This window comes from Scomber japonicus, chromosome 10, assembly GCF_027409825.1.
Source record: "Scomber japonicus isolate fScoJap1 chromosome 10, fScoJap1.pri, whole genome shotgun sequence".
NCBI classification, from domain to species: domain Eukaryota; kingdom Metazoa; phylum Chordata; class Actinopteri; order Scombriformes; family Scombridae; genus Scomber; species Scomber japonicus.
Genome location: NC_070587.1, coordinates 22274609 through 22294040, shown reverse-complemented (window position 1 = coordinate 22294040; position 19432 = coordinate 22274609). Strand labels below are relative to the sequence as shown.

At 41.7% G+C, this 19432-nt stretch overlaps 1 protein-coding gene across 3 annotated transcripts in view; it reads right to left on the bottom strand.

The window, feature by feature from the left end:
* Positions 1-19432, bottom strand: part of oxr1a (oxidation resistance 1a) — a 62760-nt gene that overhangs the window by 2382 nt on the left and 40946 nt on the right. The window contains exons 5-11 of one of the 3 annotated variants that reach the window (XM_053326539.1): positions 17178-17330; positions 15046-15230; positions 12406-13073; positions 9468-9633; positions 5389-5554; positions 2172-2252; positions 583-711 (exon numbers count right to left, since the gene is read on the bottom strand). In XM_053326539.1, the coding sequence (XP_053182514.1) occupies positions 583-711; positions 2172-2252; positions 5389-5554; positions 9468-9633; positions 12406-13073; positions 15046-15230; positions 17178-17330 (1548 nt within the window). Of the gene's footprint in view, positions 1-582; positions 712-2171; positions 2253-3777; positions 5354-5388; positions 5555-9467; positions 9634-12405; positions 13074-15045; positions 15231-17177; positions 17331-19432 lie in introns of those variants that run through there. The other 2 variants (XM_053326540.1, XM_053326541.1) reach the window with 2 other exon arrangements.

The following is a 19432-nucleotide window of genomic DNA, read 5'->3' as shown; positions in this document are numbered from 1 at the left end:
CCTACAATGCCTGCAAGGTACACACCACAATTCCAACAACATAAAAAACATTAGTGACAGAAATGTCCCTTTTATGTGTATCTCACAGCTACTTTCTTTGATTATGAGACTTCACACTGATAAAATGACTTAGAGTTACATCTATTTTAAATCATTCAGCATACATGCTCTCTTCTGTAATCATGAATCATATATACAGTGCTGTTACGTGTTAGGGTTGGTTACTGGTGTGAGGACTCATCAGGTTACATACATGCATTGACTCTGTTTATAGAATATATTCCTGCACGCACCAGCGACCAACACACAGCAGATGTGCAGTGTGGGCAGGTGTCTAATTGTTATTACAGCCGGGAACACATTATTTCCCCAAGTCCAATGTTGACAAATAAGGGAGCTCCAGGACTGGATGACTTTGCTTGTTTTGCGTGCACCAAATTTGAAAGTGAAATGACGAGTGAGTTTTTTTGCATATTTGTGTTCAAGTCTGACACGCAAAGACAACATCTTGGGTGAAAAAAAATGTAAACATTTTACATATATCACGTGCAGCGGAACAGGTTTGTGCAGAAAGCGTCTCACCTTCTCTATCTGGTCGGCCTCCAGGAGGTCACTGGGTTCTCTGAGGTTGGGTTTGAACGTTTCGGGCTCCAGCTCAGTCTTGATGGACGTCGAGCCATGCTTGGAGTTCACCTCTTCCTTGGTGGTAATCTACAAGTACAAACGACTGTCAGAGATGGCGTGTAAGACTGACAAAGGAGTGGTTGAACTTGAGCTCCCCATAAAGCACTGCTACTGGAAGGTTGAATTTGAACTAGAAGTCCACAATCCTACTATTTTGATTGGCTTGATATGATGCTAAAACAATAGGTTAAACTAGTTAGGCTGTGTGGAGAGGTACCACCTAACAAGCTACAAGCTGAAACTGAGCTAGGCTGGCAGTATGTTTACACTGAGTGAGGAACTGTTGTGGTAAGTAATGAATTCCTGAAAAGCAGAGGAGTTTCAGCTAAACAGGTATAGGATAAAGGCGGGGAGGAGAGAAGAGTAATGTGAGGAAACTAGAATTTAACCTTAGCTTAACCTGTGCAGCCAAAAGCTCTCATTGTAACATCTGTGTGTTTTGAATCCAGCAGTTTTCCTGCCAAAAATCATAGAAACGCAGTGTTTTCTAGCATCAGGCTGATAAATACAACAATTTGATGATGACAGCTGAATATTTTCCTGCCACTCTCCAATGCCAGATAACTAGGATAGGTTTGGCTGTGGAGCTGTGGAGAGCAGGCAAAGACACAGTCTGGGAGAGGAGAATGCAGAGTGCATAGGAAATTGACCCAATGAATAATTTGCGCCGCGCTGTTTGACATTTTCTCGGACCGGGCCGACTGTTTGGGTTATTTATCTTTCTCGATAACAGAGGCCGATTGTGAGGCCCTTCGCTCGCTGGTGGCTGGGATGCTCTCGTGTTTCAGAGCTCATTCAAATAAGGCCTACCTGCATTGTCCTCACAAAACATGATTCACCTGTCAGGGGAGTCTTACTTCCCCCCTCTCACTGACACACTGTCTTTTCTTTTTTTCCTTCAATGCTTTAACTGTCTCTTGTTGAGTCTTCATGCAGGCCACATTCCTTACATACAGCCCATTTGAGCATCAAAGACAGCTTTTCCTTGTAAAAAAAAAAGGGGGGGGAATTTCCTATGGAAGCACCAATTTCTGTGTGATCTATGTAAAGCCTACACACAGTCTATAGCTGGCACCAACACCTAATAACTACCTTACAAGTTAACCAGACTAATGTAGTGGGTTAAAGCACTAAAAATGTCATGAGAGCGGGGCTAAGAAGGAAAGCCTGACACATGGAGATAAGGCTGCTGTCACATGCAATCCTCATCACTGTAATGAAGTGATAAAAAATGTTCTCAATGAACACTATGGGACGCTATGCCAAATTAAGCCTAACAAATCTTAAATAAGTTTTGTGAGCCAAAAAACTTGTGAAAGCTACTTAACCAACAGCATTTATTTAAAGCAATGGCGGGGGTGTTGTTTTTGAGGATAGTATGCCACAGCAGCATCTGATAAAAGCCTGCAGTATGGAGCCTGTAGGAGGCCATGTTGGTGTGGACGGAGGAGGGCGGGTGGAAGGGGCAGACAGGGCTGTCAGGGCACCTGGAGTCGTTTGCAGAGTGAGCGCAGATCCTCACTGTTTAGAGCATCAATCCGACGGTGGTACTCCGTCAGAGACACTACCTGGTAGTACAAAGACAGGAACAGGTGGTACATAAAACTCTGTAAGTTCTATAGCTGGCCATGGGGAAGAAAAAGGATGCCATTTTGGAAAGTATTATGAGCACTAAGTATTAAGATTCAAAGATTTAAAGATCTTGGCTTGAGGCCAAATTTTAAAAGATTAAAGAAGGGCACTCAGTCATTTTGCATGTTTGTGTAATATGTTTAAAATGATCACCAGTTGATGCTGTTTTATTGACAAGAACTTCACACGGGATTTGGACTTGAGCTTATTTAGTGAGAATCTAACCCGCAGACCAAAGGACAGAAACAACAGCAACCTAAAGGACAGGTAACCGTATTTTTCTCCAACCCAAATGCAAAAAAAAAGCTGTACAAAATACAATTCATAGGAGTTCTGATGCAGGAACGCACAACAGAAAAACAACGCGGGTCTGAGCGATACAACAACACTCGCCATGCCAAGTCCACAGACAGTAAACAACTCTGTTTGGTAGCAGCAACAATCCACAAAAACTACAACCCAGACAGAGCAACACAATGACCAACTAAGCATGGCTTCATTCCAACAAAGTTACACCCCACGCTGCACACTGAGAGCTACTGCTTCTGTTCTGCCACTGTTCAAACGTTGGCATATAATAGTCCACCGTGTCTCAGCACTGAATAGATATTTGGAGCCTTGTGCATGTGATAAACAAGCTCTCTCACACTCTCTCTCTCTCACACACACACACACACACTAACTACATCCATTAATTATTGGGTCTTCTGACAGCAGTCTTGTTAAACAAACACTCTCTGAGCAAAGATGCCTTTCACTGCTTTTTCTTACTCACCTGTTTTTGCTACTGGAGTAAAGCAACTTTTTTTTTTTTTTATAAAGAGGCTGCCTTTTTCTACAGCTCTTAATAATGCAGCAGAGAGAGTGAATACAGCCCTCATAAGAAATGCATCCGAGACTCACTCCATCTTTAGTAGACTTGTCCCCTGCCAATGGCTAAGCTAACAAGACATTTCCAATGGGCTTTTATCTTTTGAAATCAATGTCAACAAAAAGGTCAGCGGTTGGAGGTGACCGGTGAGGTAAATAAAGCACCGTAGCTAACTGACAACCATGTAGGCGAGCTATAAACTCATTTTAATATCTGCTAACTCTGGAAAATATATGTTTATGTAACATAACGTTAAAGAAACTGGTGCACCGGCTGCATGTTTTAACCTGCCACCTTGCTCTGGAAACTTTCACACAGCTCACAGACACACAGACAAACACACACACACCCTAAAACACGGTGCCAAGAGGACACACAACAGATGAAGGCTGTGTCCTGACTGTCAAATAGTAAGCCGGATAGTGGCCACTTTGTTTAACCTCAGTCACTGAACTAGACCGGACCGGCTAAAAGGGCTAGCAGGCTAGTTAGCTTTGCTAGCGCGGCTTTGCTAATAATAATAACAACAATAACAATAAGACTTTACATCTACGGAGACTGAAAACATGTACTACATGTAAGGAACATACACAGGTATACTTAGGGGTCAGCCGTTTTTCTGGGTCCTTCACCCTCCTAGAAAACATGTCTTGCTTTCTGGGCGAGGTTGAGGCTGGGAAGTGTCATTACAGATCCTGTAAGTTCTCCCTGTGTAGCCCCGAGACGGAGTTGGTTTGTAGCCTGGCAGCCTGCTTCACTAAAATAGAAACATTTTTTTTTCCAGTGGGGTCTTTACACTGGGCGGTTTGTGTGACAATCCTGAAATCCAATGACAACGCGGGGCAGGAGGGAAACCACCTCTCTATTGGTGGAAAAAAGGATGATCCCACCCCATAACTGCGAGGATTTAAAGATACAGTAACACCACTATCTCATGCTGTGGATCTTTTAATGGATTCTTTGACATTGTGCCAGAGTAACAACAAGGAGGGGAAAGTTACAAATGGATAAATAAATGATTAAATAAGATAATTAAAAGTCTTTTTTTTGTTAGGGTACATTTGTTAGAGAAATCTCTTCCTATTTTGATATTTGAAACTGTAAAAAGCTGCTGCTTAGGATTCATGTATGGTCAGTAGGACAAAGTAAAGCAGCAGGTTCCTATTTACTTATTCAAATGTAATGGATCATGCAGCCTGTGTTTGCCAGAAGTCCAGAGACAAACAAATCAGTCCACTTTGTTTCCTACATCATTCATTTACATTAACATTTTAAATCCAGGCCACTGCTTCCACCGTATCAATTTCTTCTTTGTACAATGAATGCATCCTTTTCATTATCCACAAGCACGTAAACAATCTCATTTAACTAAATCCCCTCCGCTCTGTGCAAGGTCTGCCAGTGTGCACTCACAGGGCTGTAAATCCAGATGAACAACCTTTATCTACACTTCCTAGTCTCACTTCCACATTCTGTAACAAAAGACACTTTGACAAGAAATAAACGAAAAATTGAATGTCAGTGCCACATGGGGTTTGAGGATTTCATGTTCATAAACAAAAAAAACAACAAAAAAAGTGTAGTTGCTCAATGTTTACATTCCCTGCATATGTTGAGCAACTCATTATGATGTTAGCCTTTTGTCATTCAGCAAAACCGGTTGCCAAATGCTGACCAACAATAGTGACAGTCACACAACATGTGATGAATCTACAATGCACTGACTGAGAAGAGTAAACATTTACACAAACATGCAAAACACTTTGGTTGGAAGGGTAGAGAAGCGCATTTCCAAGCAAAGCAAATATTCACACACCTTACACGTGATTCAAAGTTCACAAAATCATCAAATCAAGAAATGTAGTGGTACATACACACAAGTGCAAAATACAGAAGCAGAATACACAACTAAGGTTTGACGACTACACAATTCAATGGATTAAGAAAACCAAGATCATCACAATACATTTACACTATGCACTGCAAAATGAAAGCAACTTAACACAATAGTTTTAACATGTAATTTAACATATAATGATAAAGTTAACGATACACCACATAAGAATCTTGTTTCACAAGTTATGGATTAATCCGTAGTGGAGAATTATATTTAATCCATGACTGTGAGGACTGGCTCGAGACAACACAACAGGTGCACTTGTGGCGAGGTGAGGGAAGAGTTTGAGACGAGTCGACCTTACCTCCCACTCCTTGACATTGAGGTCAGTGATTGGCTCGTCCTCTGTGGTTTCTGACACTTCGTTCTTCTTGACAACCATAAACCCTGGCTCTTGTCCCATCCCCCTGACCCCCTCACCATACATATCTGGGCTCCACTGCATGAAAAACACATAGAGGTGGTCCGACCTAGGAGAAGAGACACAGGCAAAGTTATAAGAAGCCTGGTTTACTAATTACTGTATACATTTGTACAAAAACTATCATCCACATTACATCATTCAGCATCTTTAGAATATTAAGCCAAGTATTTGGAGCCTTAGTCTAAAACTGAGCAACATGTCAACATGAATTGGCACAGATGCGTCCTTCAGTGACTCTGCTGAAACGTCTGTTTGTCTTTGTGCTGAGTCGCGTAATCTAATAAAAAGAGATTTCTGAGACATCTTTCACAGTGAGAAAGCTTTATTGACTTTTGATTGTTTGCCATGCTCAGCACAACCGACAAGTAGTTGTTTTGAAATCATTTGAGTCATTGTTGAGATGACAATATTGATTAGAACTGCTTTAATGTGATGCACAGTGACTGGACGGTTTCTTTAACAAGGGTAGTCGTGTGGTAATGATGAGAAACATCTCCCGTTTTTGCTCTTATGCTATAACTTAAGGTTTGCACCTCCCCCTGCCCCTGCTGGCCAGCCATGTAACATAAGCCTTTTCATGTCCACCATGTAAACAGTTTAGGATGTGATATGATAGTATGACAAAGCTCTTAAAAAAAAGTCACAAACAAATACAGAACGCAGCTTGCGTAATGTTGCTACGGCCGGTGGACATGAAAGAGCTGTGGCAGACGCAGTGGGTTGAGCTGTATTCAGAGTCATGGGTTGTGTATGGCTCATTCAATAGCCTCCCTTTCTTCCCACACTATCGCCAGGGCTCTTAAAGACACATCATGCGGGTCGCCTCCCATCTAGGTCAAGCTACAGAGTCTAGCAATGTCTGAAGAAAAGCAGTATGAGCCGCTGCGTTGCCAGTTTATGATCACTCCTCCTACACACTTCTGCATGCTCGCAGCACAGAGAAAGACAAGTTCAAAATAATGAGTAGTAACATGTACAAGTCCTGTCTTTTAATACAAGCTTTGAATCTGACATGTCCCCTAGTTATTATCCCCAAGAGCAGCTGGCATCATGGCAAACTCTGATATCCAGGTGGGAGATGCTGTAACTATGCAACCTGTGGATGAAAACAACAAAGCTGTAACAAGCAAGATTGCCCTGAAGTTCATATTGAAAAATGAAGGGGGGGGGGGGGGGTGTTTCCAGTGTTATTGCTGCACTCCAGCACTCAAGACGTTGCATAACCAAGATGCATTTATGGCACCGTGACCAACAAAAAGGACGTGGCTATTTGTCTGATTCAAATGTGATTAGCAGCTTGCGAAAGCACAGTGTGTGTTGCTGCTTTAAAACCATAGACATGCACTGAAAACAGACAAAGTGTTGTGCAACTCGAGGTTTGGTTGGTCAAATCATCTCATTAAATTATTGCCATTTTTGTCCCTTTCACACATGCACTGCAATCCTGAAATTTTCTGGATGTTACCCAGAGGAACCGTACATGTGAGCGCAAATGTCCAAATCAGTTGAACCGGACAGTAAAAAGACTTTACTCTGCCAGCTCCCTAATACAAAGTCTGTGTAATGTCCAACTGAGCCAATGTGTGAAAACTGCAGTGAATTCACACTGAGTGAGTAAGCTATAACTGCTCGCTGCCCTAAGTGCGACAAAATCGGGCAGTAAGGTAGATGGTATGAGCAATATTTATCAGCCAACTGTTGAAGCAGCAGAACATAAACTTAATTATGATGTCTTTGAATTCCAGCAGGCAACTCCCCTCTCTTTCACAACTGCTATTTAACACATATGACTAGTGGATGATAAACACAGCTGTGAGCTAAACTGCAGTGTTCTGACCTGAACACTCCACTGTAAAGCTAGCATTAATGTGAGAGATGATTTCCTGTGATTTCTTATAAAATGAAAACTGTTTTATTTCTGATGAAAAGCTTAAAAATACTTTTTGACTCATGTCCTTCCTCCTGCACCCTTCGCCTAAACCAAACAGAGTATTTCCAGTAGGCTTCTGACATGGAAATTCTCCTGCTGTGTGCTGTGTGAAAGGGCAACTCTGGAAAGCTTATGTCTGGTTGTCTTTAAAAGGATACAGTAAACAAGGTCATAGCAATGTGCTGGAGTCATAAAGCAATGACTCTACTGTGTCCAATCAATTCTAGATCATACCCAAACGATAAAAGTAACATATCAACACAAGTTATTAGCACAGTTGAGATTAATTCTATATTTTCACAAACATATTACGTAACTAGTGTGAAAGCACACATTTCTTGCAGTGTGTGAATGTGTGCTCTACTATAAATATAACTACTGCTGACTTGGCAACTATACATCCAGACTAGGCAATCCAACTTGTAAAAAGGCATAAACAAGCCAAGACTATTTTCAGTTCAGTTGATTCAAAACATTACACATATCAGTACAGGTCAGAAGAAGTTCAATCTTTCGAGAATACATTTGGAAAAACATGAGATTTGGAGAGACCACACAGAGATCTAGCTTTAGGAAATCCTTACTGTTAACATGGGTTGTGTGTGTGTGTCTGTGTGTGTGTGTCTGTGCCTCAGTGCAGGAATAAAGTGTGTGTCTGTTTCCCTGCAGAGTGAATGAATAATAAATCATTTTGCTGTCTGGCAGAGGCAGCACAGGGAGATGGGCAGAAGGCGCGATGGGAGTCAGACCTGACAAAGAATGCATATTTGATTGGTTTCAAATATTAAAACGGCTAGAGGTGAAGTGCCTCAGAAACTCAGCTGACTATTCTGGTGTGTTACGAATGTCTTAGGGTCTTATAAATTCAAGTCATTGCAGCTTTTATTAAAAACAAAAACTATACTGCTTTATATTTTCCCATTTTAAATGCTCTTCCATACAATACGTTTTATGATTCCTTAGGTAGGCTATCAAAAAACAATCTCAATACAGAACTACAATAAAATTATATTGATGATAAACTTCAGCAGACATAAACGTGACAGCCAGTCAGACCGCATTTTTTTGGCCAACCGACAAGGCTACATGAGCACTATCATTAGCAGGACTATGACTATCTGGAGTCACATCTAAAATAATGCTGGCTGAGAAAAGCTGCCCTAAGCAATGGACACGTTTTGCTAGTAGAAGTATCCTGTCTGCAACACCATTGCTTTAACAAGGTTGTTTTGACTGTGACTATACAAAGCTAACTGCTAAGCTAGGTGAAGCTTTAAGCTAGTAAACAGAGTAGCAACAAAAGGCTAGTTACCTGCTAACACTAGTGTTTCATAAAGAAAACTTACAAATGTGAACTAAGCACAGAAAATAACCTAGTAAGATCAATCAAGAGGTTAAAGTAGAATATATACTGAATATATATAAACGTTAAGCTAACCCTAACCCAGCTTTGCACTTTTAACTCAGATTTTTACCTCTAAAATATTTAAGAGATGTAAAACCGGAACCTAATTAATATCTTATGAATTTATTTTATCATACAGTTGAGTGGATGAATGTGCCAGTTGTTAACTATTTTTGTTCTGGGTGAACCTCTTCAAACATGTGAGATGTTTTCTGCCCTGCCAAATGAATATGATATGATAGTAGTTACAGCATTGAATTTTATTTACATTATTTTAACCCTAACCCTAAATGCAATCATTAAGATGTTATATATTTTATTTTATCACAAAGTATAGTCTAAACCAGGCTATTTTTACAAAGTTAAATGTTTACATTCTGTTATTCTATTTTTTTATGCTTGTAAATTATATTCTTAAGTTTAACTAATGAATCCTCTGGTTTCTTCAGTCATTATCAGGATGCTCTTCAAATGGCAACATTAAAATACATTAAAATACATATATTGTGATGAATACTGATATAGATCAATATGGAAAACATTATTGTGATCATATTTTTCGCCATGTCATCCATCCCACAGTGAGTTGGTTAGTACTGTAGAAGATGTAGGGGAGGTACTGACCTCTCCTGCGGCACAGCAAACCAGTACTCGTGCTTCTTGCCCAGCTGAGCATACTGCTGCATGGATGCGCTGGCGTTGGAAACAAACGTCTTCTTCATGGGTTTCCCAACCCGCAGACACAAAAACTTGTGAGTGCGCTGCTTCAACTTCTCTCCAGACGCTGTACCTGAAAAAGGAAATGATCATATAGTCAAATGAGTATGTTATTTTATAGCTACCATAAGCATGCTAAATAGATTGAGATCTGCCACAATAAGATAAGAATTTTGTCCTGTCTCAAATGTCATCTTCTAGACTAACTGTACTTATGTATTCCCTTGGTGATACTTGTTATATTTATGTGACCTACTTTTATATGCTTTGTTTACTGGCTATTTCAGCTTGCATTAGTCATTTTGTACCAGAAACACAACAGATGACAGAAATAAATGAGTTGCACACTATAATTGATAGTAGCACCAAGCCTCCTGCCAATGGTACATTATCAATGGCCTGTTGTAAGGTTGCAGCCCCGGGAATCTGAAAGAAATCTCTGTCAGTGACATTACACTGGCGCATGCTGTCAGCTCCTGGTCGGGCAGCACAACATAATGGCAAAAAATTTTAATCTGCTTAGAGTGTGCAGCTCAGTGGGACAAATTCAATTTTCAAAATGCATTAATTTGATCTTAATGTAGCTTGTTTTTTGAAGTTGCTGCTGTTACTTGTGTGGGCTGTGCTAATACGCACAGAATAAAGGGCAGCCCTGCTGAGATGTCTGAGAATTAGAAATGCTTTTGCAGCCCGGCTCACTGTATGACAATAATTGCCGCGGAGAAAACAATAAATCTCTCTCCGACTGTCGTGGACTCTTTCTTCCTGTGGAGAGAATTTTTATTTGGAATCACAACTATGTGACCAGATACAGTGGATTATATGGCACAAAGTGAGGCAGTTAGTGTGACAGACTGAGGCCACTGTCAGATAACAAGACAAAAGCTGTGCCAACCACAGACTGATAAAAGGATGCTGACATGGTTTTTCATGTTTTAGCCTATTAAATACTAATTACATATATTTTACCAGCCTTTTTCCAGAGCACACCTTGTTTACTGGAAGGCAGTCACTACTTTCCATTCATTCCAGTAAACTGAACATTATCTCATTAGAGATAGGTTATCCATCATGGTCAACATTCTCTACCTTTATGAAGTTATATTGTCACTCTAAAGTAATAAAGTTGCGAGAAGGGACTTCTTTAAAACTTCTTGCTGGTGCGTTTAAGGAGGCACTGACTTGTGTGATTTGAAAACAGTCCACTTTAATGTGCTATATTCACAGAATTTAAAAGCTTAGGAATTCCCCAGCTATCATTAGCACTTACTGATTTAACGTAGGATCACATGAGCTCAAGTAGGCAGATTAATTTAAATTAGCATATGGATTTTTATTAAAGGCTAAGGCAAACATTTAGATCCAGTTTCTCAGACAGAGATTAAGACTACTCCTAGACTAAAGACAATATTCTGTGAAAATATCCACTGAGAAACAAGTCTAGTCTTGGACTGGACTTCATGCCTGTTCGGGAAATCGGCCTCTAGAGTTTTTGGAAGAATTACTAATGAACTCATTAAAGCTGAACTTGAAGGATAGAAGTTTTCAAATATATTCAAACTATTTTAAGCTTGTGTGTGTCCTGTGCTTGATTTTTAAGCCAGGGGCTTTAGAAAAATCTTTCTATGTGCAAGTTGGTGCAAAACTGTGCCATTAGAAATGTTATTCAGCAAAGTTGGTTATAGTGAGGTATGTGAACAATGAACAATGTAATGGTTTCATGAAGGTAAGTGAAGATAGCACAGTTATGGAACTGTCTGACTAGAAGGATATTTATTTGGGACAAGTAGTGGCTTGAAGGGTAGCGATTAAAGAAGCAGTCTGTCTGGAAGGTCACAGGTTCAAAACCCAAACCTGCAGGATAAATCTTGGCTATAAAGTGAATAATCAGTGCATGCTCCTTCCTCATTACCACCACTGATGTACCCTTAAGCAAGGCATTTTGTAATGATAAAAAGCTCTAAATGAGTTGATTAATTAGCCAGATACTTGTAGAAACCTTGGACATAAGGGAAAAACTTTAGGATCAGAGCATTTCTTTCTTCTCCTGTTTGGTGTACCATTTATGCAAAACTTTGCATTTAAAATATATGTCATCTGAAATATATAGTACAATAATGATATGTGTTTTTCTTTTGGATGTTTGATATGTAACAATGTCTTTGAATTCAGCGTTTGATGGGCCAAATGTTGGCATGACCTGAAGCTAAAAACAAACCATCTTACTACCTCTGCTCTGCAGGGTTAAACATCTAAATCTACCGGTATGCTCCTTAAATCTTAAACATAGCAATGAAACACAAAAAAATGCGTTTATTCTAGGCTTTGTGGAATTTAGCATTTGTCTGAAAAACCAGAGCGGAATGTAAAATATAAATGACACCTCTGTGAATGTTGTCTCAGAAGGTGTTTTGATGTTGGGGTTTAATCGTCACTGTGTTTCCCCTTTGGGCGTTAGGTGTGTTTGCGGCATTGTGCTGTTTGATAGGCTTTAGCTTATCGCCCGGAGGAGTGGCCCAGACCACCAAAGCCATGGATCAAAGAGCTGCATAAAGCCCCATAAAGCCCGGCTAGCTTCACCAAGCTGATAACAACAGAGAGGCTGCGATTTCCCTTCGTCTTTATATTCCAATTACTAGCACCAAGGCAGAGTGGAAATGGAAAGGTTATCAAGAACTAACATGAGAGAACTGACTCTGGAGCAGCCATACAGGAGGAAAAAAACACTTTGATACTCCTCTGAAGAATATGGATGTAAAACTGCAGATTAAAGACAACTTTAGGTCACATTACACCTGTATTTCTACAATGTGTTTTCTAACTGTTACTGAGTATGCATGTTTACCCTCTGCAGAGTTCTGTTTGCCGTCCTTTTGCGTCTCTTCTACATTCTCCTCCTTCCCTTGTTGCATAGTGTCCGTTTTGGAGACCTCTGTCCCCTCCTTGGCATCCCCCTGAGGACTGGCTGAGACGGAGGGGGTGTCTGTGGCACCGGCGGTGGCTGAGCTTTGGGACCCCGGGCGAGAGGTGCTGCTGCTGGGACCCTGGGCCTGGCTAGTGGTGCTGCTGGTGGTAGTAGTGGGTGTGCTTGGTGGCTTCTCTACACTGTGCTGCTTGGATCCCATGGGGGACTGGCTATCTTTTTCTGTGGCAGTTTCTGGTGCATTGTCCTCTGCTGTGGCAGAGGCTTTCGCCGCAGCAGGCTCGTCCGGCTGGCTAGCTGAGCCGTGGGCGCTGCCCGAGGCCTGGGAGCCGGTGGCCTCCACCTGGGTCACGGTCTGCACAGACTCTGTAGAAGCGCCAGAGGACTTGTCCAGACGGAGATCCTCGCTAGACGCTTGCTCTTCCTCCCGAATGGGGGATAGCTCCGACTCGGTGAAGACGTCTTCTGAGATGGAGCCCTCGGTGCTGCGGGGGGCCGTGCTGCCGCTGTCGTTTGCCCCCGGCTCTCTTAGACGCTGCTCTGGATCCTTCTGGGAGGGATGTCTCTCAACTGGCAGAGGCTCCAGGTCACTGGAAATATGGAAGAGAAGAACTAAGACACATGCAATTCTACCAATAATATAAGAATATTTGTACTCCCTCTGTGGATTTCATGTTGGATGATTTGACCTTTCCTTACACTCTTCACAAAAGTGTAGTGACTGTGTATTCCATGTAGGGATGCAATTTTTAAGCAGATTGGCCACATTTTGATGAATAATCCATCAGTGAAAGCATAAAGTGCATGCTTTTACTTGATGAAAGCTTCATTTTAATTTGACCTGGGCTGGGTTTTTTGCAGTAAAAGCAGTGTGTTTGGTATTTTAATACCAAATTAAACGTGAAAACAGCTTCTTAGTGTCAAACTCAGCACAAACTCTGATTTAAATCTGATCTACAAAGCCTTAAATGACCTAAACTGTCACACATTTTTGCTACTCATGCTCCCATTCTGCCCATCATTATTCAACAAACTGTCGAGCAAAACTCAAAAGATTAAACATGATCTGAACAACACAGATCAAATGAAATCACGCGTGTCGGCTCTCCTTCAAAACAAAATCTACCTTATTCATGTATCAACGAAGAGGGCTGTGACCTACAAATGCCTTTATTAGGGAAAAAGCTTGATTATCTGTCCAAATGGAAGCTTATACAAGGCAAACAGAAGAGGACCAAGGACTGAGAGCTTCAGACGAGGAGGCGAAAGTTGTCAACAGAAACTGCAAAAATTCCTATCAGAGTAGTAGGAGGAGAACCACTGCAGGGCTGACCCAGACATACCCACCCACTGTCCAAGTCTCTCACCCAAGATATGGATGTTCCACAGCATCAAAAGCTGCACTGACACCCAACAGCACCAGCAGCAAATATTCTGCTGTGTCACCCTGCATCATGATATCATTGGAGACATTTCTGTTGAGTGCAGCAGGCAGGACCCAGACGGAAACTTATCAAATAAATTATGCTCATCTACTGCAGTTGTGAGCTGCTTAGCAACCACTTTAATTATTATACAACACATCCCAGATATCACCGAACAAGGGAATAAATTGGTGTTGCGTGCAAAGTGAAAAGAGAACTTTCCATTTCTTTCTCTACTGACATCAAATGTAACAGTCTAAACACTTGTACACAGCTTGCACACTTCAGAGAATCACATCCTGCAGGCACTTGTTGCTCAGCTGTGTGTTTAGAGAGAAAGAGAGAGAGAGGGAGGAAGGGAGAGAAAGAGAGAGAGGGAGGGAGGGAGGGAGGGAGGTCAAGAGAGAGAGACAGCGGGAGAGAGAGAGGAGACACAGACAATGAACCACAGCTGAGAAAACAGCTGGGCCTGGCACAGAAAACAGTCACTTGCCAGCACAATAACTGTTCCATGGGGCAACACTCAACCAGCTAAATACAGCACTGCCCAGACCCTGCTGCCACAAGAAGAAAAAACACCCTCCACAGGGCTCGTAATGATACACCATATTCCGTCCTTGCATAAATTTGCCTCGGAAAACAACAGTAAAACAATCCAAGTAAAGAAAAAAAGAAAAATTACACAAATCTGTGGGAGGATTTGCAACTGAATCCTCTGAAGTGGCTGTTTCCTACTGCATAGAGAGGTGAGCAATCTCTACGTAGGAGGGTGAAGGCATACTTCATTAACCCTGGTGTAATTACTGCTTCCTTTTTAGTTTTGGTATGTGGGGAGGAGGAAAGGGGGGGGGGGGGAATCAAACTGTCGGTTGGTTGCTGATGCAATCTGACCATGGGTGCAGCATAGAATGACATTGTTTACAGAGACGCTGTTGCATTTTTGTGAGGGCGAGAGTGTGAAAAAAACCCCATAGAATTAAATTATGGAGAAAGATGGAAAGTGTAAGTGTTTGTGTAAGACTGCATGTAGGAGTGAATCACAGTTTGGGGTCATAGTTAGCTACTATAGCTGCTTTAAATACTTTGATTCAGATTTGGTCTACAACACATTATATAGCACATGTGTGTTTTCTCTTACTCTGGCACAGCCTCTCTGGTCTTGGGGTCGGTAATCTCCTTGTAGATGGCGGCAGACTGCACCTCCTCCAGAGGACACATGATGCCGTACTCCTCGCACCCATGGGCCTGAACCAATGGGTCCATCCGGTGAGGGTCGAACATGATGTTGTTAGGCGTCACCAGCAACACCCCGCTCACCGCACCCTAAAAAAGAAAGAGAGAGAGAGAGAGAGAAAGAGAGGAGAAATGGGACATGGGGATGGGGAAAAAACAGTGAGATCCATCAAAAACTTTCAATAAATAAGAAGGAACAGCTTAGCGTGTTTTATCTACCACCAAAGATAATCAAAAGCACCCCTGTCACTTAAACAACTAGAGGCCAAATCCATTCGAGACCGCAAATGTCCTAAATCAAGTACAAGTTATTGACTGCCAGCACTGACCACTTCAGTGCTTTCATTTGGTCCCTGGGAGTGAATCAGCAGTGGTTCAATACCATGGATCTGTGTGTGTGTGTGTGTGTGTGTGTGTGTGTGTGTGTGTGTGTGTGCGCGTCAGACGTGTCAGAGGGCAGGACGAATGCCTGGACACACATATTTATAGGCAAACTGTGATAGGGTGGAGTCTGTGTGTATTTCACTACAGGACGTCCAGGTAGCTTGCTGCCATCCTGCCTGCTCTGAATCAAAACTGACTTACAACCATAACTCACATCCAATCTGATCAGCAGGTAGGTGTGTGTAGGTGTAAGTGTGTGTGTGTGTGTATGTGTGTGTGTGTGTGTGTGTTGATCAGTGGTCAAGTTATGGCTACACTATTTCCTCAGTCTACTGTACGAATTGCCACTACCATTTCCTACAGCTCTTGATAAGTGACAGATATGCTGTGTACTGTCACATATGTAAGAGAAGCATCAAATCTTCATTTGAGAGGCTGAAACCTTTACATTTTTACTATAGTTGCTGACTAATTTTCTATTGATCAACTATTTGATTAATTGTTGCAACTTTAGGCTAAATGTACCAAACATAACATTCAAGTCCATGTCCTGTATGTTATCTCACTTCTGAACAAGCTTTTAAATCACTATTAACAATACTGATGTATTATATACTAAAATTTCAGTTCATATTTAAGATCACATCAAATTCTGACATGAAAAGTACACAAAAATAAAATAAATAAATAAGCGCGGCGTATAATTGCACTGATGACTTTTTTAATATCTTGAATGAGGATGAGTCAGTTTACAGCACTTTAAGGATCTGCACATTCTTCGGTAATAGACCATCTGAACAACATTAAGAATAATTAGACACATTTAACCACAGTCAGCAGGAGAGAACACTTCTCTTCATGAGCTGGTCTGCAGAGTAATTCATATCTGCCCACACATGTGTCTACAGTACGCACTGTGCAGATTTGATTCGGTTTACTGCTTCCCAGTCTGATGTCATGTTTCTGAGAATACCATTGAAGGGCACAGCCAGAGCAACAGAAACAGCATGAGAGTATATAATGTTTTCGCAGTGGGGAAAAAGTGAAAAGTGATCATCACAGACAACTGAAGCTGTTAAAGTGGAGTACTTGATATTTTTGCTGACTGTTGGTGCAAAATACTGAATCTAGAAAGAAGTACTTGATCTTTTAACCCCTTACCATTGATGGTTTACATCTCTGACTGACAAAAAAAGAAAAGAGAAAATGAAAAAGCTTCACTGTGGAATTTTAATTTACGCATGAATATTATTTTAATTTGTCTAATTACTTCACATTAACGTCGTTTGAAGTGTAAAGTGTGTCAAGTACCTGCTGCTAGCAGCTCTGATGTGTCTCTATGTATGTTAGCTTCATACTTTCATTCCACTGCTTTTTCCTCTCACTGCATCTGTCATGTTTAGGGAGTAACTCCAGTTTGTGGCCCTTCATTTATTACCATTACATCTGAGGCACACGGCTAAGCTTCCAATTCTCTGAAAATGAGAATATATGAGACTCTTCTAACTGTCCTAATGATCAAATATTCTGTTGTTTTTCAGATGCTTAGCTTTATGACTTGGGGGCACACTCCCCAGGAGGGGACAGAGTGACCTTAAATAAGCAGACTGGCACATGCACATGACTTTATATTTCTTTATACTGGAATCTTACCTTTCCATCAGTGATGTACTTGCAGTTGATCTTGAGGAACTTCTCTGTGAGGGCCTCTTCCTCCTCGGAGGTGGATGACACCACTCTGGACTGGCGCAGTGCAGAGAACACTGGGGGGTGAACGCCTTCTGGTCTGGGGGGGCCATCAGAATCCTGTGCCGACATTGGCATAATCAGGGGAGGGCAGGAAAAATATTCACTTGATTATTATTTGTTATAGGTGCTGGACTGGTATGTCATTGGTCACATTAAACAACAAGAAGAGTAAATATAAACACATGATAGATCTATTTTTATATTTAGGAGTTAAGTGAAACTAAGATGAATCCCAAAACTGTGAGGAATGTGTACCACATTATCCATCTATGTGCCTACAAACAGAAATCATTCAAAAATAATTCAACCAAACTGACAAAATAATAAGCGCTGTTGAACAGGCGCGGCTTGGTTCACTGGGTAATACGTGGTGTAACTAATTTGTGCCTCCTCTCATCAAACTAATGTGTTTGAGTCTCTAAATGTATTATCTATATATAAACAGATATTTTCTGCGCAGCGGGACAATCAGGTTAAAAAGAAACCCAATGAAGAGCCAAATGAATGCGCCTCCTGTGTGCCTGAGATTTACAGCAGTAATTAGGTGAAAAACATTCATACGAGGCTGAAGCTTTAATTATTGTGCTTTTTCCAGAGCCTTGATGCCCTGTTATTATATTAAAGACTAACATGCCCTTGAGTGACCTCATGCACGAAAAATACTTCACTTTGTGCGTCACGCATTATCAGCAGAGGCAATTTATGTGCTAACACACATCTAGAGTATGAATTTGTGTGTATGTGTATGCTTATACTTCATGCATATTGAGTATCACCCAATTGTATGTGTAGTGGAATGTAAAGTGAACATAAAAACGTGGTTATAAATGCATGCAAATCTTTATTTCCTGATTAACTTGCACACTGAGGGCTGCAAAACATAAGCCATCAGATTTATCTTTATTAATAAAGATAAATCTATAAGTGTAATGATAACTAACAAAACTGTTAAACAGTGTTATTAACAATCAGTTACGGATATGCTGAATATTTTTCCTCATAATCCACCAGATGCTGCACAACCAAGACAGATTTTTATTATTATGCTTGGGCTATGTTGTTCTATTCTGTGTTGACACATACGCTATAAAGCTACTTTGTTACTGTTTCTTTATGTGTGCCGTGGTAACTGTGCAATCTGGCACAGATGGCGTGTCTGCTGGGCTGGAAACACGAGGTGTGATGGGCTTGGTGTTTCTACCAGTGGCCTGTTGCCATGCCATGTCTGAGCCACAGGGAGAGACTGACTGACTGACTGACTGGAGTCTGTCTGAATAACTGTCCACAGGGAGACATTTTGTTGCATGGAGCCAACTGTTGGTTTGACCGACTAAACAACGTTCTGCATGACGGAACCGTCTAAGACACCGAATGACTGCTGAGGGAGATGGCTCGGATAGGAGGCGGGAGGATCCGAGAATATGTGAGTGACAGGAGAAACGGGGACACTGGAAGACAAGAAGAGTACCGAAACTGCAGCAGAAGCAAATAAAGTTATAAAAAAAGAAAAAGCAGTGGTTAGCTGCTGTAGAGAAATAAAAAGACATGGAGATAAAGAGCGCTAAAGGCGATGAAAGAGAGAGAGATTCAGAGTGAGGACAAAGAACAAAAGGGAAAAAGGAGGACAGAGAGGAGCGTGTGGGTGTTATCGTCGAGAGGGGGGGGGGGGGGGTTCGACCGGGGGAGAGGGGAGGGGAGAGGGGAGGGCGTCAAGAGCCAGCGGAGAAGTGAAGAGCTACAGTAACAGTGAAGAGCTGGAGAGCGCCAGGGCCCCATAACAACTGTCTGCTGCCCTCCTGACACCCACCCCCTCACACCTCCCCCTCGCCGTCCACAAGCAGCCTGCAGCTACTGACCCACGCCGACATGAGCAGCCCAGACACTGGCAGCAAGAGAAGACTGAGGGGGCCGGCCAATCTGTTACAGCCAAAACAAGCCTCTCTGACCAGGAGGAGAGGAGGAGAGGAGAGAGGGACCTAAAAATGTAAAACGGAGATGGGATCGGAGCTGAGAATAAAGGTCGGAGAACATCCTTGAATTCTGAAACTCCACAAGGACGCCGAAGTCCTCGGACCGACATCGGAGGCTGTTATGGGCTCAGTTTTAAAGATGGAGTGAAGTAAATTCCCACTTCAAGCTGGCCTTCCCGCTCCAAGATG